This window comes from Mustela lutreola, chromosome X (assembly GCF_030435805.1).
Source record: "Mustela lutreola isolate mMusLut2 chromosome X, mMusLut2.pri, whole genome shotgun sequence".
NCBI classification, from domain to species: domain Eukaryota; kingdom Metazoa; phylum Chordata; class Mammalia; order Carnivora; family Mustelidae; genus Mustela; species Mustela lutreola.
Genome location: NC_081308.1, coordinates 14,280,251 through 14,297,348, shown reverse-complemented (window position 1 = coordinate 14,297,348; position 17,098 = coordinate 14,280,251). Strand labels below are relative to the sequence as shown.

At 41.3% G+C, this 17,098-nt stretch overlaps 1 protein-coding gene across 3 annotated transcripts in view; it reads left to right on the top strand.

The window, feature by feature from the left end:
• The window catches only part of SCML2 (Scm polycomb group protein like 2), a 105,644-nt gene that overhangs the window by 17,665 nt on the left and 70,881 nt on the right, over positions 1-17,098 (top strand). For 2 of the 3 annotated variants that reach the window (XM_059158004.1, XM_059158006.1), the window contains exons 2-4: positions 8,826-8,891; positions 15,119-15,189; positions 16,056-16,290. In XM_059158004.1, coding sequence (XP_059013987.1) covers positions 8,831-8,891; positions 15,119-15,189; positions 16,056-16,290 — 367 coding nt within the window. In that variant the 5' untranslated portion in view covers positions 8,826-8,830. The remainder of the gene's footprint in view (positions 1-8,825; positions 8,892-15,118; positions 15,190-16,055; positions 16,291-17,098) is intronic. The other variant, XM_059158005.1, reaches the window with a different exon arrangement.

The window sequence follows — 17,098 nt, the reverse complement described above, 5'->3', positions numbered from 1 at the left end:
TGATTCTTCCACCTCTCCATAATATGGGCTTATTAAGTGGGTTTTGGGATAGGCCTCAGATTAAATCCTAACTCTATCAATTTACCATCTCCTCTTTTTAATTCATTTAACCATAAAATTCACCCTTTTGAAGTGTTATAATTCATTTGTTTTTAGTGTTTTCACAAGGTTGTATAACTATTACCACTATTTAATTCCAAAATATTTTCATCACCACAAAAAAGAGACCCCCTAACCCATAGCCATTAGTAGTCACTCCCCCAGTCCCTCTTTTCCCAGCCCCTGCCAACTACAGATCTGTTGAACTAATTTTTATTCAAGAGAAATAAATTAAAATGATCTAAATCTATAACCGATTTCTAATAATAATGCCTTTCAGAAATAAGCTAAAAGGAGGCATTAATTGATCTTTCTCCTTATAGGAGAGTACCAGAAAACAATATCATGGGGCAAACAGTGAATGAAGGTTAAGATTTACTTTCTAAACATGATGATTTTTTAGTTATTCATTTGGGATGAGTACCTTCTGCTAGACTAAACTTTTGAAAAAGAAGTCCTTTTATTTTTTATATATTTTTTTAAAGTTTTTTTTCTTTTTAAGATTTTATTTATTTATTTGACAGAGAGAGAGAGATCACAAGTAGGCAGAGAGGCAGGCAGAGAGAGAAGGAGAAGCAGACTCCCCACTGAGTAGAGAGCCTGATGCGGGGCTCGATCCCAGGACCCTGAGATCATGACCTGAGCCAAAGGCATTGGCTTAACCCTCTGAGCCACCCAGGCGCCCCAAGAAGTCCTTTTAGAAATAAAGTTATAGGAGGCGCCTGGGTGGCTCAGTAGGTTAAGGCCTCTGCCTGCCACTCAGGTCATGATCCCAGGGTCCTGGGATCAAGCCCCCCATCAGGCTCTATGCTCAGCAGGGAGCCTGCTCCCCCCCGCCCCGCCTGCCTCTCTGCCTACTTGTGATTTCTCTCTGTCAAATAAATAAATAAAATCTTGAAAAAAAAAAGAAATAAAGTTATAAGAGATGTTAGGTGCTTACAATTGGGATTTCAGAACTGAGTAGCTATTAAAGATAATTTTGTTTTTCCTTCCTAGTTTTTTTAAATAAGATTTTATTTATTCATTTGGCGGGGAGAGAGAGAGAGAGAGAGAGAGAGAGAGACAGAGACACACAGAGAACAGCAGGGGGAACAGCAGAGGGAGAGGGAGAAGCAGGCTCCCCATTGAGCAGGGAGCCCAATTTGGGGCTTGATCCCAGGACCCTGGGATCATGACCCAAGCCGAATGCAGATGCTTAACCAACTGAGCCACCCAAGTGCCCCTTCTTCCCGGTTTTATAAGTGAGAAAACTGACACTCAGGGATTTTAAGTGAACAGGTCATACAACAGTCTGTGATAGAGTCAAAATCAGAATCCATATATTCTAACTCTAATACGATTGGTTAAAAAATGCTTCATCCTGAGGTGCCTGGGTGGCTTAGCTGCTTAAGCGACTGAGCTTTTTTTTTTTTTTAGAGAGAGAGACAGAGAGAACAAAAGCTGGGGAAGGGTCAGAGAGAGAGGGAGAAGCAGACTCTTTGCTGAGCAGGGAGCCTGATGTGGGGCTCGATCCCAGGACCTAGAGATCATGAACTGAGCCAAAGGTAGATGCTCAACTATCTGAGCCACCCAGGTGCCCCAAGCGACTGGCTCTTGATTTTGGCTCAGGGCACAATCTCAGGGTCATGAGATTGAGCCCCATCTTGGGTTCCATGCCAGGCATGGAACCTGCTTAAGATTCACTCTCTCCCTCTGCCTTTGTGCCTCCCCGATAAACAAACAAATAAATTTAAAAAAAATGCTTCATCTTGTCTTGCTTTAGTGAAAAGTCTGCTCACCTTGCCTTGGATATACCACAGTCATTTTCACTCTCTCTTTTGTGTCGTGTAGTTGGCCTTTGAACAACATGAGTTTGAATTGCATAGATCCACTTAATATGTGGTTTTTTTTTCTTATAAATATGTTAGGAAACTTTTTGGAGGTTTGTGGCATTTTGAAAAAACTCCTAAATGAACCATTTCTAGATTATTAGTAGTTAAGATTTTAGGGAGTCAAAAGTTATTTGTGGATTTTCGACTATAGGTAATAGGTACCCCTAACTTCCATGTTACTCAAGGGTCACCTGTATTTTCTTTTGTATAATACATCCTACACACCTTTGCCATCCTAAATCCTGTTCTTCCTTCAAGACCCAGTTCAAGTCCTGTGTCTCTTATCAGCTTTTCTGTGGCTGACTGCTAAATGTTGTCCTCTGCTATTCTCAGTTTTGTCAGGTGTTTAGTGTAGTCTCTAACTAGATTCTCAGCTTCTCTAGAGCAGGAACCATGCCTTTACGGTTTAACTTTCTCTCCTATTAGAAAGTCTTGCTGTAGAACTATTTAGTAAATACAACTCTGTACTTTCTTTGTACATTTAATTTTTGTACATTAATTTTATACATTTAAACTTTGTACATTCAAATCGTTTAAATAGAAAGCACCTTATATATCCGTCTTAAATGTTCATACATCTTGAAGAGGCGCACTGAGTCATAACCAGAAAGTAGATCTGTTACCTTAAATTGTATACCTGGTATCATTCATAGATCCTTCTTTGAGAAGCTTGTCGTTTGACAATTTGGGCATCAGTAAGAGAAAACAGTGATAGATTGGCAACACATTAAGTGTGGTTAAATTCATGAGCTCATGTTTGAGCAAAACAAAACTCACTGGTCATCTGTGGAGAATGCTTGGGATCCAGCTAATTATTTTGAAAATTAGAAAGTAAAGGAAAGAAAAGAAGTGTTGCTTGTGACTTTCCTATGTGATATGTACCTCAGGTAATTGAATATTTAAAGAGGAGAGGTTTCTTTCTGTTTAAGTTTACTGACTAATAAAGACAGGATGATAAAATTAGAATATCTCCATTTTGTAACCATTAATGAACTAATGGATCTAGGCAGTAGCCATCTGTGGCTGTTTAGATCACAAAAAGAAAGAGAGCTAGATATTAGGAGCTTCTTGTGAGAAGTACCCAACACCACCTGTGAAGTCACCTTCTTCTCTCCTCTCCGCAATAAAGCCAAATATCGCCCTCGACCCACAAGGACGACAAGAAGCCCCAGTTCGGATGCATCTTCTCTCTCCTTATTTCCGCAAGTCTACACACTTATATACGCTTACATGACCAATCAGCAAGCAGGGTACAGGAGGGAACGAATCAGGCTGTGCACCTAAACGAACAACTTCGCTAGCAACCAATGCTGTTTACTTCCTCTTTGGGCGTTCCGCTTAGTCTCACGAGGCAATCCTAACCTGGCAACTAGCCAGGCGCCATCTTTTAATGGCGGAGGCTGTCCTGGCCAGGGGCCTGCCTCAGACATCTCCCCCTTTTTTGTTTTATGGCAGGGATCGTGCCTGTCTTAGGTTGTCAGTGGCGGGGAATATCCTTACCCGTCATCAGAGGGCAGATATCAATGATCTGCATCCTGTCTTAGGTTGGTATATTTCCCCCACCAATCTTACCCGTCGTTGACTACCGATCCAGCATACTTAGCCACACTTGGGGGGATGTTCCAGCCTCGATGGCTAACAAGGCCTGCACCATGGCTTGCTGTTGCCTAGGTTGCTGTCGCCTCCAAATTTGCAGTTTCCTTACTAGCAGAATCAAGCCCACTACGAGGATTGTCATCAGACCAATTACGCTAGCCCATTGTTTCGCAAAGGTTAACACATCTTGCAATGTTTTGATTATCTCTGGGAGGGTTGCAAGCTCAACTCTGGTGTTATTTATCCTTGTTATGCCTAGTAGCAGGTGCTGAGTATAGTTTTGGAATTCTGTGGACTAATTCCCCCGCAAGTATTGGGAGAGCTGTCGGGAGACATTCTGTAAGTCACTCATATTAGTATAGGCTATGGGAGTTACATAAATTGCCGGGAAGGGTACTATACATCTCAGTCCCAATAGGGCCCCCCATATGTCCACTTGTTCTTGAACCAAATCCACTCTCTGGTTGACTATCAGGATTCCTGCTTGCAGATGTGCATTGATCTGAGTCTATGTTTGAAGGGCAGCCGCCGTTCCTTCTGCAAGGTGTTCACAGCTTCCTCAGTGGGTATAGTTGCAGCAAGCGAGACTGCTGCTGCTGTGGCAGCTGCTGTAGATATACCAATGCTGTCACAATGGCGGCTGTGATACCAAAATCTCTCTTCTTTCTGGATAGCACCACCGGTAACTTGTCCTCTGGAATGGAAACTGGGATAGGAACATGGGTAGGGATACACATAATCACAGCCAACTTGAAGGCCGTAACATTCCAGCACTGGGAAAGACAGCAATTCTTAGTGCAATTCAACGTATCATTCAGCTCGCTAGCATTTGTTACGAGGAAAAGGAATGGTAGAGAGACCCATATGGGAGTGGGCTGATAAGTAATATTATTGGGACAACACACATTAACTGTTGTCTCAAAGGTACTAGAGTCATTTTGTTTATAAGAACAGTTGAGGAATTTGCCACCATTTAACATGGACACTGCTGAGATATCAGTACATGCTCCTAGCAAGTTACAGACCTGCCATGCATCAAAGGGAGAGGAGGGAATATGAGAGAAGAGTTAGTCACTGGTAAAGGATATGGCCATGCTTTAAGCACTGCTCACAGCTCTCTGGTTTGAGTCTGCCGCAGGAGGTGTAGCATCCCCAGAGTTATCATCACCATCTTCAGCATCATGACTGGTGTTTGGAGGCAAGGCTGCACGCACCAGCCGCTCTGGGATCCAAATTGGAGCCTCCTTTTCCTGTGGAAAAACACATACAGACCCCCTATTCCATACTAACACTGGATCTGGTCCATTCCACTTTCCTGTGAGGATGTCCTTCCAAAGTACTAAAGGCTTAGGGGGAGCAGCAGCATCACTTGCATGTCTGTCTGCAGCTGATTTACCCGTTTTGTCCAATGTTAAAAAATTCAAAATACAGAGAATGGTGTTGAGCTTATCTTTAGGGGACCTGAAGGTGTCCCCTATTCCCCCTTTTTGTTTATAAAGCGCATTTTTTTAAAAAAAAGTATTTATTTTTTTATTTTTTATTTTTTTAAAAAATTATTTATTTATTTGACAGAGAGATAGATCACAAATAGGCAGAACAGCAGGCAGAGAGAAGGAGAAGCAGGCTCCCCACTGAGCAGAGAGCCCAATGCGGGGCTCGATCCCAGGACCCCGGGACCATGACCCGAGCCCAAGGCAGAGGCTTTAACCCTCTGAGCCACCCAGGCGCCCCTAAAGCGCATTTTTTATTGTAAGATGCGCATGCTCCACAACACCCTGTCCTTGTGGGTTATAGGGTATTCCATGTATCAGGTGAATGTCAAGTTGTTGTAGGAAGGCTTTAAAGGGTTGTGAGGTGTAGCCTGGACCATTATCTGTCTTTAATTGGCGTGGCTTTCCCCATGCCACGAAAACCTGTAGGCAATGGGCGATAACATTTCTGGATCCCCCCCCCCCACCCCGTATGCACTGAGGCGAAAATTATTCCAGAGCAGGTATCTATAGGAGACATGAACATATCTTAACTTTCCAAATTCTGAAACATGTGTGACATCCATATGCCATATATGATTAGGTAACAAACCCTTAGTATTAACCCCCAAGGAAGGTGCAAGTAGTAAGATCTCGCAATTTCTGCAGGAGACTACTATGTCCCCTGCCTGTGCTTTTGTTATGTTAAATTTGAGGCGAAGAGTTAAAGCATTCACATGGAACAGCTTGTGATAATGTCTCGCCTGTTGCACCGGGTCCTCAATGGCAAAGACAAATTCTCCTCTGGTTAAGGAGTCTGCTAACCGATTACCTTTTGTCAGGGGGCCTGGTAAGGTTATATGAGCTCGTATGTGGCCAATATAAAATGGAACCTTCCTTTCCCAAACTAATGTTTGGATTTCTTGTAATGCCTTAGAGATAGTAGACCTGGCATTAATAGAACCCACATTTTCAATGATAGAGACAGCTTGCACCACATATCTACTATCTGATAAAAGGTTGAAGGGTTCTTGATGAAACATTTGAAATGCTTTTATCACTGTGAACAGCTTGGTTTCTTGGGGAGAGGAGCTTTGAAATAGGAAGGTCCAACTCTCTTTGGTAACTATAGCTCCTACAGGTGTCCTGGCTTCTTACAGTAATAGCAAACTCCAGGAGTACCCCTATGTTTCTATTGTTGAGCTCCCTGTAATCCTTGTAAACCTTGAGTGATAGCTGCAGCCATAACCTGCCCTTGAATAACACTGTCGTTGATATCCCTGCAAACTTTAATATATGTACTCAAGTCTTTGCTTTTCCAAGGTCTGATGGCTTCTTTATACCATTATTAGCCTGCTCATAAGCCAGCTGTTTTATCAATGGCATGGCTGTCTCTACCTCCCAAATATTCGACCAGCTGTTTGCATCAGCCTCGCTACAAAATCAGCATATGCTTCATTTGGTCCTTGTATTACCTTAGACAGCTGACCCTGTAAATCCCCACTGCCTTGAAATGTCTTCCATGCTTTAGTGGCCGCCGCGGCTATTTGCAGATACACCACAGGGTTGTATTGTATTTGGGCCTGCTTTCCCATATACGGTCCTATTCCCATTAACATTTCTAGGTCCCACTGAGGATTTCCAGCCGCTGCATTACGGTGGGCAGTGTCCTCCAAAGAACTAAGGGCTTCGGGGAAGAATCCATCCGGGCTGAATGTCTTTCAGCTGCTGCTTGACCGTTTTTATCCTAGCAGTTTTCGTTTTTAACGGCGTGCCATTGGCCTTTAGAAGGTCCTTTAGGGAACCCTCTAACCTCGACTTTGACAGTCCAGATCCCATAATTAGAATCCCAACCTAATGGCTGTTCCGCGTATACTCGCCGCTAGATCCCGGCTCTAAGGCCGCCCCGCTTCTTATTGCAGACTTGCTAAATCCGGGCTCTAAGGCCGCCCCGCTTCTTATTGCGGACTTGTACAAGATTCCCACCACTTTGATCGTGGTCCCTTCCCCGCTTACCTGCGGTTTCGATAAGAAAATCCCGGCTCTATGGCCACCCCGCTTCTTGTTGCGGTCTTGTACAAGTTTCCCACCACCTTTGTCGTGGTTTTACCCTGCTTACCTGCGGACTTCTCCCTTGAAAGGTTTTTCTATTTTTACTCCCCGCTTTACCGCGGAATTCCCACTTTTGAACGTGGCTAATGTCCCCGCTTACCTGCAGACCTTTACTCCCTGCTTTCCTGCGGATTACCTTGCAAGATTCCTTTATTTAGTTCCCGGGTGCCGACGCCATTTATCACCCTCGACCCGCAAGGACGACAAGAAGCCCCAGTTCGGATGCATCTTCTCTCTCCTTATTTCCGCAAGTCTACACACTTATATACGCTTACATGACCAATCAGCGAGCAGGGTACAGGAGGGAACGAATCAGGCTGTGCACCTAAATGAACAACTTCGCTAGCATCCAATGCTGTTTACTTCTTCTTTGGGCGTTCCGCTTAGTCTCACGAGGCAATCCTAACCTGGCAACTAGCCAGGTGCCATCTTTTAATGGCGGAGGCTGCCCTGGCCAGGGGCCTGCCTCCGACAGCCAAACCTGAATCTGATTAAGCTTTTCTGAATCAAAATACTAGTACTGTCTATCTAGCTAGTTTTCTATTTAAGATTTTATTTATTTGTCAGATAGAGAGAGCACAAGCAGGGGGAGTAGTAGGCAGAGGTAGGGGGAGAAGCAGGCTCCCTGCGGAGCAAGGAGCCCAATGTGGGACTCAATCCCAGGAGCCTGGGATCATGACCTGAGCTGAAGGTAGACGCTTAACTGACTGAGCCACCCAGGTGCCCCACTAATACATTATATTTAGAGAAAAGATAAGGACCAGAAGAACCTGCACCACAGGAGCTAGTCAGCGCAATCCAGACTGTAAAACTAAACTGATACCATGAGCAAAAAAAATTCCCAGAGGAAGAGGGGGGAAAAAAGAGGGGGAGGAGGAGCCTATAAGTATCAAAAAAACTTAAGACATTTATTAGCCAGTTCTATATATGGACTTTATGTGGGTCCTGATTCAAAGAGACATACTTAAAATAAGACATTTGAGGAAATATGAACACTGACTGCTTATTTGATGTTATTAAGGAATTATGGTTAATTTTTTTTAGTATAATAGTATTATGATTAATTTTAAAAAATGAGTCCTTTAAGATTTGTAAAGTCACAAGGTCTAGTGCTGTTGGAGTTCCTCAGCTTGGGACAGAGAAAAATCTCTGCCTAGTCTATTGAATTACATCATATTCAAGTTTCCCTCCTATGTTTTAAACTCTTAAAAGCATGCAGTTTATTTCTAGGGTATGTTAATTCTTTTTTTTTTTTTTAATTTTAGAGATGAGGTAGAGGAGGTTATGCTCCCTTTTGGAGCTTACATTTGAGTCGAATGAGACATACAATAAACAAAATAAATGATCAAATTGTAGGATACACAGTATGTTAGAAAGTAAAATCCTATGCAGAAAATGAGGATATTAATTATAATATTAAATCTGGGTCCTGTTAGAAAATAGTTTTAGTTTATATGTTTTATAGGACAAAGGGAAAGAATCTCAAGCAGACTCCCTGCTGAGCACAGAACCTGATGCAGGGCTCGACTCCATGACCTGTGAGATCATGACCTGAGCCAAAACCAAGAGTATGACACTCACCCGACTGAGGCACCCTAATTTATAGGTTTCTTAAGAGCTCTTTTAGACTTTTGCTATGGCCTTCCAATGTTGATCACTAATTTCTTTCATTTTTTAGGTTCAATGGATGTCAAGAAGGAAAATCAAGAGAAACCTCCTCACTCAGGTACTTCTGTGCAAAATGGTAGGTTTTAAAGTAGTTCAGTATAATATATTTTTCTTTTCACTCAGTGTTAATATGAACTCATCTTGCTTTCGGTATAGTCTATGTATAGTAAACTCCTGTAAATATAAAATCTGAGCAATAGGAACGGTAAAAGATTTTATTTTGAAAATTTTACTTTGGCTTTATTTTAGACATAAATTGGTATGGAATTAAAGTAAAAAAAATCATACTTTTCAGTATAATTTTTGCCAAATTAAAGATACCTAGCTAGTAATTACCATTTATTAACAATTAAAAATGATACTTTGATTATTTTTTTTATTTTTATTTTTTTTTAAAGATTTTATTTATTTATTTGACAGAGAGAAATCACAAGTAGTCGGAGAGGCAGGCAGAGAGAGAGAGGGAAGCAGGCTCCCTGCTGAGCAGAGAGCCCGATGTGGGACTCGATCCCAGGACCCTGGGATCATGACCTGAGCCGAAGGCAGCGGCTTAACCCACTGAGCCACCCAGGCGCCCGATACTTTGATTATTAATAGAAACTCTTCTTCTAGCATTAGAATCAATGTGAAAATCCTTTTTTTGATGGTCAAAAGGTAGTTCATTGGATAAAAGCTGAGGCATTGGGAGGTCTGAGAGACCTGTTCTAGAATCCTGACTTCATTTTTTACTGGCCTTTTGACCTTGGGCAAATTACTCAATGTTTTTAGTCTCTTTTTCCTTTTCTGTAGCACAGGGATGATACTACTTATTTCATGGGACTGTTGGAATTAAAGAAAATGAATGTAAAGCACCTAATATAATGCCTGGCATACAGTAAATTTTCAGTAAATGCTTATTAACCTTGAGTTATTAATTCATGTTTTAAATTTCATATCATGTACAGCAAGTGTATAGCACTGCATCAGAGACTCAGAAGGTAGGATCTGACCCATTGTACCTGCTCTTTTTTTTTTTTTTTAAAGATTTTATTTATTAATTTGACAAAGAAAGAGACAGCAAGAGAAGGAATACAAGCAGGGGGAGTGGTAGAGGGAGAAGCAGGCTTCCTGCTGAGCAGGGAGCCCAACTTGGGGCTCAGTCCCAGGACTCTGGGATCATGACCCGAGGTGAAGGCAGATGCTTAATGACTGAGCCACCCAGGCATCCCACTGTACCCGCTCTTAAGGAAAACAAAAAAATTAGTCATATGCACACAAAAATCTGAATAACAAAAATAACAAATTTACTGTGTTTATTGGAGTTTTCCAGGCAAACCTTTGCCCCTTGTTTTTCTGTTGTATCTGTCCTGCCAACCCCACTCTTGGGGTAGTTCACCTGTTCCTACAGGAAGGTTGCCTGGAGAGGTAATCTGCATAGAATCACTCTTTCTCCCTGTGGCTGGACCCCCAGTGCTTCCTTAGCTCCCCTTTTCCATTGACCTTATTTGTTCTTCAGCAATTCCCTCCAACCCCCAAAACCCTCCAAGGAAATGGAGGCCATTAAGGTAAAATGTTCTTCCTTATCCCTAGAGATTCTCCATCTGTTTTTTTAAATCATTTTACTGAGCTATAATTCACATACCATAGAATTCACCCATTTAAAGTATACAATTCATTGGTTCTTGGTATCTTCACAGACTTGTGCAGTTATCACCACAATCAGTTTGACAACATTTTCATCATCCTAAAAAGAAATCCTGTGCCCAGTTAGTAGTCATTCCCTGTTTTTCCCCAATACCTTTTCCTTCTCTTAGCTCTAGGCAACCACTTACCTGCTTTCTATCTATAGATTTGCTATTCTGGACCTTTCATAAAAATAAAGTTTAAAAAATATATTCTTAAAGATTAAAACTAGTAACTTTTCAAAATTCTCAAACTTGATTGGAAAAAAAATGAGATTACTTAATCAAATTGACAGATACCTGTGGATATTTCTCAGGGCCCTGACCCTAACATCTCATCTTACAGATCAGTGACAGTTGGAAGTGTACATGTGTATACCTGTCTCATGAACAAACCTGTCATTTGCCAGGCCTCTTTTCTGAGGGAGAATAAAGTTCCTCTGATCCAGTCTGTCCATTAGGATAAGATGCAGAGGCAGACTGGGTCCTCAGGTTTGGGTAAGACTTTCTGACGATTTTGGCTCTGGGTCAAGAATTCCAGCTGTGGTATTATTGAAGATATGTCAATCTAAATTTCAGTGAATCTAAATCTAAATAAAGCCTTTTGCTATGTGTGTTTCCCCTGTGTTATTGGTAGGGTCTCAGCATGTGGGCAGCCAAACTGAACAGTTTTGGGGACTGAAAATACTGCCTCAAGAATAAAGAAAAAAGTTAAGGCTCCAACGGTTAAATGCTACATAGGATCATTAGCTAGCAATGTGATAGAAAATGATCATATTGCAGAATACTCGTATAAAGGATTTGCTAGCTCAAACTGTAGCCCATTCAGACACAATTAGTGATAAAATATTTAGGAAATTGTGTTAAATGAATTTTTTTCCAGTGTTGTTGAGAAATTTTACAAATGCAGCTGGTTTATTTGAGGTATTATTGTGAAATAATTATAGTTTCCCTGTCATTATCTTTACCTTACACTCCTTTCTTCCTGGAATGTTGGCTCTTTAATGATATCATAGTCAGATTTCCTCCTCCATTTGTGTGTGTGTTTTTTTTTTAAAAGATTCATTTATTTGAGAGAGAGAGAGATGAGCAGGGGGAGGGGCAGAAGGAGAGGGAGAGAGAGAATCCTTAAGCAGACTCCCCACTAAGTGTGGAGCCCAATGTGGGGCTTGATCCCACAACTCCGATCATGACCTGGGCTGAAATCCAGAGTCAGGAGCTTAACTGACTGAGCCACCCAGGCACCCCTGTTTTAAAAAAAATATTTATATATTTTGTTTGAGAAAGAGAGTGTGAGCAGGGATAGGGGCAGAGAGAGAGGGAGAGAATTCCAAGCAAGACTCTGTGCTCAGCATGGAGCCCAACGCAGGGCTTGATTCCATGACCGCGAGGTCATAACCTGAGCTGAAACCAAGAGTCCGATGCATACCCAACTGAGCCATCCAGGTGCCCCTGTTTTGTTCTTTCTTTAATACTTTCCAAGGTCATATGATAGTAGAGCTTTAGTTAGAACCTTGGGTTTCCTGATTGTCAGGTTAATGCTTAGGAGGTCACTGAAATATTCTGGTTAATTTTGGAACCATGGATCTCCCATTTTCACTATTTTATTTTATTTATTTTAAATATTTTATTTATTTATTTGAGAGAGGGTGAGAGCTAGAGAGAGAGAGAGAGCGAGCACACACAGAGGGAGAGGGAGCAAAAGAAGCAGACTCCCTGTTGAGCAGGAAGCCTGATGTAGAGCTCAGTCCCAGGACTGGGATTATGACCTGAGCCAAAGGCAGATGCTTAACCATCTGAGCCACCAAGGTGCCCTACATTTTTCCCTTAAAAAAAAAACTATATATATATATATAAAACCATATTTTATTTATATATATAAATAAAACCATATTTTGTTTATATAAATAAATAAAATCATATTTTTTATCATGGTTATTTATTTATTTATTTGAGAGAGAGTGAGCGGGTGAGAGAGAGAGCACAAGCCGGGGGAGAGGGGCAGAGCGAGAGGGAGAAGCAGATCTCTCACTGATCAGGGACCCCTGATTTGAGATCATGTCCTGAGATGAAGGCAGACACTTAACCGACTAAGCCACCCAGGCACCCCAATTTTCACTTTTGACAAAGCTATCCAGTATTAATAAATTTAGGCAAAACTATGACATTTAGTTTTAGAATAATAATGCTCGCCTTTTACTCAGGGACATATGTATGCTACATCACTTAATTCTCAAAATACCTTGTACTGTGTGTATTACTTTTCCGCATTTTGTAGATGAAGGAACTGAGGCTGAGAAACTGAAATGACTTTCTTAGGTCACATGGCTTGTAAGAAGAAGAGCCAGACTGGAAAAAGGCAGGTTCAACCTCAGAGCCCATATTCTTGACATTCTTCTGCATGCCATTCAGCACTTCTTATCATCTACAAGCAGAATTAAACCCAGGATTTTTTAAAAAAATGGAACAATCTTGGGGCACCTGGGTGGCTCAGTGGGTTAAAGCCTCTGCCTTCTGCTCCAGTCATGATCCCAGGGTCCTGGGATCGAGCCCTGCATCGGGCTCTCTGCTCAGCAGGGAGCCTGCTTCCCCCTCTCTTTCTCTGCCTGTCTCTCTGCCTACTTGTGATCTCTGTCAAATAAATAAATAAATAAAATCTAAAAAAAAAAACCAAATGGAACAATCTATTAGATTTATTGTTAAAAAAGCAGGGTATATAGTACTATGTATGACATGCTTAATACCATGTATAATGTGTGTACATATACATATAAATGCATAAACACACATAACAGTGGTTTGCTGAAGCCGGCTCACACCAGCTCGGGAGAGTCACTTGTGCGCATCTCTTCCCAGCTTTGTAGTTATCGACTTTACTTTGTCACCTTCTGATTAGCCATGGTGGTAGTATTTATACTACTATATACACTTTATACTATTGTAAACACTACCAGTCAGGCTTTTTATTTGTATATTCTGGAAAGCTGACTGTTAAACATTTAATAGCACTCCATTTGTGTGTATGTGTATGTGTGCATAAGTATTCTACCCTTTGAAGGGTGTATAAGATCCTGGTTATGCAGATTCCCCTAGGAAGGGAAACTGTCAAACCCAATATTTTTATAGTAAGGAAATTAATCAAGAGCATAGGTGGTTGATGAGAATTCAACTCCATATGAATTGTGGGGTGCCTGTGTGGCTCAGTTGGTTAAGCATCTGACTCTTGATTTTGGCTCAGGTCATGATCTTGGGGTCTTGGGATCGAGCCCCAAGTGGGCTCCCCACTCAGCCGGGAGTCTGCTTCTGTCTCCCCTCTGCCTCTCCTTGCACACAAACCTGCACGCATGCGCACACACATTTTCTACCTCTCTAAAATAAATAAATAAATCTTTAAAAAATAAACCAAAAAAGCTTTGTCTGAATTAATGGTACTTTTGATACTGCTATCAAGTATTTTTCTTAGTGTCTTAGCAGTCTGACTGGAACAACAATTGAAGAGTGCAAGCCAGGCAAAGTACACTGCTTTATGACCTTCAATACCATTGTAATACATCATGAAGACTGAGTGAGAGAAGGGACAGCAAATGTTGGTAGAAAATATAGATCATTAAAATAATTCATATCAGTGACTGTACTGGACTGGTTTACTGCTTTGTTCTGCCACCATATTCTTGATACCATGTATGTAGATCTAAAAGTCAATTGAGAGGCAACTCTGGTTCCCAGATTTTTTTCTTTCCATAAAGCATTACAGAGGTAAGATTCTGTTAGACCCCATACCTAAACACCTTTAGTTCTCCATGAAAAAAGAAAGAAGTGTCTTTATATTAATGGGATAAAATGGTCTTGAGTATATACAGTCTTTTTTTTTTTTTTAAGATTTTATTTATTTATTTGACAGAGAGAGACCGCGAGAGAGGGGAACATAAGCAGGGGGAATGTCAGAGGAAGAAGCAGGCTTCCTGCTGAGCAGGGAGCCCAATGCAGGGCTCTATCCCAGGACCCTGAGATCATGACCTGAGCTGAAGGCAGATGCTTAACGGCTGAACCATCAGGCGCCCCACACATGTACTGAGTAAATTTATATTAGAGACAGATGAGTAGAATTTGCTATTACTTGATAAAAATTTCTTTAGTTGTTCTTAGAGTCTGCATTTTTAGAATCATTGTGCTAATTCCTTATTACAGGGAGAAGATCTGGAGTATAATTGTATCAGAGCCATTATTATCAGAAAGTTGTCTTATTTTTTATTTCTATGCTGATAATTAAATGCAGATCAGGAAATTTGAATTCGCTCTTTAGGAAGTCTTTATTTATTTATTTAAAAAAGATTTTATTTATTTATTTGACAGACAGAGATCACAAGTAGGCAGAGAGGCTGGCAGAGAGGCAGGCAGAGAGGGAGAAGCAGGCTCCCCACTGAGTAGAGAGCCCGATGTGGGGCTCGATCCCAGGACCCTGAGATCATGACCTGAGCCGAAGGCAAAGGCTTTACCCACTGAGCCACCGAGGCGCCCCTAGGAAGTCTTTTTTTAAAAGAGATAAGGAACTAAAGCCCTATTTTACCCCTGAAAGTTAGTATACATATTATATATACTAAAAAAACACCTATTTTGTATATGTGTTCTTTTTTTTTTCCAGATGATTTCCACTGGGAAAATTACTTGAAAGAGACTGGATCTTTGAGTGCCCCTTCGGAGTGTTTCAGACAGGTATGCCAAAATTCTATAGATGTTGTATATATTAATGTGAACGGTTAATTTGTTGAGGGATGTCTGTGTGATTGTTAGGTTCTAGCAGTGTGAGGAGATAATGGGATCGTGGTAGTGCCACTTAAGGGCCAGATGGTTTCTTTGCATTCATTCATTAAGAATTTACTCTATGTCTGGTATACTTAGCCTTCGTGATTGTCCATCTGGAGGGAAAGACAGACATGTAAATAATTAATTATGAAAAGTATGATAACTCTATACTGGGAGTGCTCACAGAAGAGGTGACATCTGAGATGGCTGGAATGAGGGGAAGGATATTCCAGGCAGGGAGAACAACCAGAGCAAAGGCACATAGGTGTAGAAGAACCTGAGTGTTGAGGGATAGCATGGAGCACAAAGTGGGTAGAGGTGATAGTGTGGGCATAAGGTTAAAGGTGTGGGGGCTCTTAAACTGTATTGAGGACTTGGACTTAGGCAGTGGTGAGCTACCAGTTGGTCTATTCAAAGGGGAATGGCCTAATCAGGTTCTTATTTTAGAAAGCTACTCAGGGTACATTTTATAGGCTGTATTTGGGTTGCCTGGAAGTGGGCAAAGGAATAAGATCAGAACAGGCAGTATTTTTATGCCCATAGAAAGAGAGGGTTTGGAGATCTTTTCCTTGACCTTTATAGTTCTTTTGCCCACCATCTGCTATGATTGTTACTTAAAACATTTCACAGGTATTCTGGTAACATAACTGACTGTTCGTTTTTCTTACAGTTGATGCATTTTAACAAAACTTTATTTGTGTGTGTGTGTGTGTGTGTGTGTGTGTGCGTGCGCATGTCTATACACACACGCACACACATATCTGTAACATATACAGTCCAAGGTTCCACCAGCTAATGACTTCAAAGTTGGTATGAAATTGGAAGCCCATGACCCTCGCAATATGACTTCAATATGTATAGCCACGGTCGTTGGAATTACTGGTGCCAGGCTACGTTTAAGATTGGATGGTAGTGACAACAGAAATGATTTTTGGAGACTTGTCGATTCTCCAGACATACAGCCTATTGGGACATGTGAAAAGGAAGGGGACTTACTTCAGCCTCCACTGGGTAAGGATAAACAGTTTTTAAAATAACATATTTTTACTAATGTAATATTCAGTAGAAAAAGTTTCAAGTGGCCTTTCATTTATTTTGAAGATTTTATTTTTTTAAAGATTCTATTATTTATTAGAGAGAGAGAGAGTGTGTATGAACAGGGGGAAGGGCAGAGGGGGAGGGAGCTCTGCACTGAACACCGAACCCCATGTGGGGCTTGATCTCATGACCCAAGGTCAGGACCTGAGCCGAAATCAAGAGTCAGCTGCTTAACCAACTGAGCCACTCAGGCATCCCAGATTGGATTTTTAAGTAATCTTTATACCTAGCATGGGACTCGAACTCAAGACCCCAGGATCAATTTGCATGATGTATGGACCAAGCCAGCTGGATGTCCCGAAGTAGCCTTTTAGAAATCTCTTCTAGGCATTTTTGCAAATAGATGGTTATTGTGGAGAACGTATGAGAGATCAGCTTAGTACCATATGTTACAGAGTTTCATGTAAATACATATTTGGTATATATGTGCTAAAGGTTCTCCACTCCAGGGCAAGACATATGCTATCTTCAAACGTGACATGTCAAAAGCAGCTCTACCAAGTCACACATGCAGATTCAGAAACCCTTCTGGGGGAGAAGTTACTGAGTCACTTCCTCCCTCATTATTGTCTTTTGACCCATTCAGCATTTTCATCATGGGTGGGGGAACAGGGGAAAGGTAGGATTCCACATCCAGACCCCAGTTTCAAACCTGGCAGTTTCATTATAACTGCAATGAGAAGAAATCATAGTAAGAGGAGGAGGGATCAGGACCTTTAGA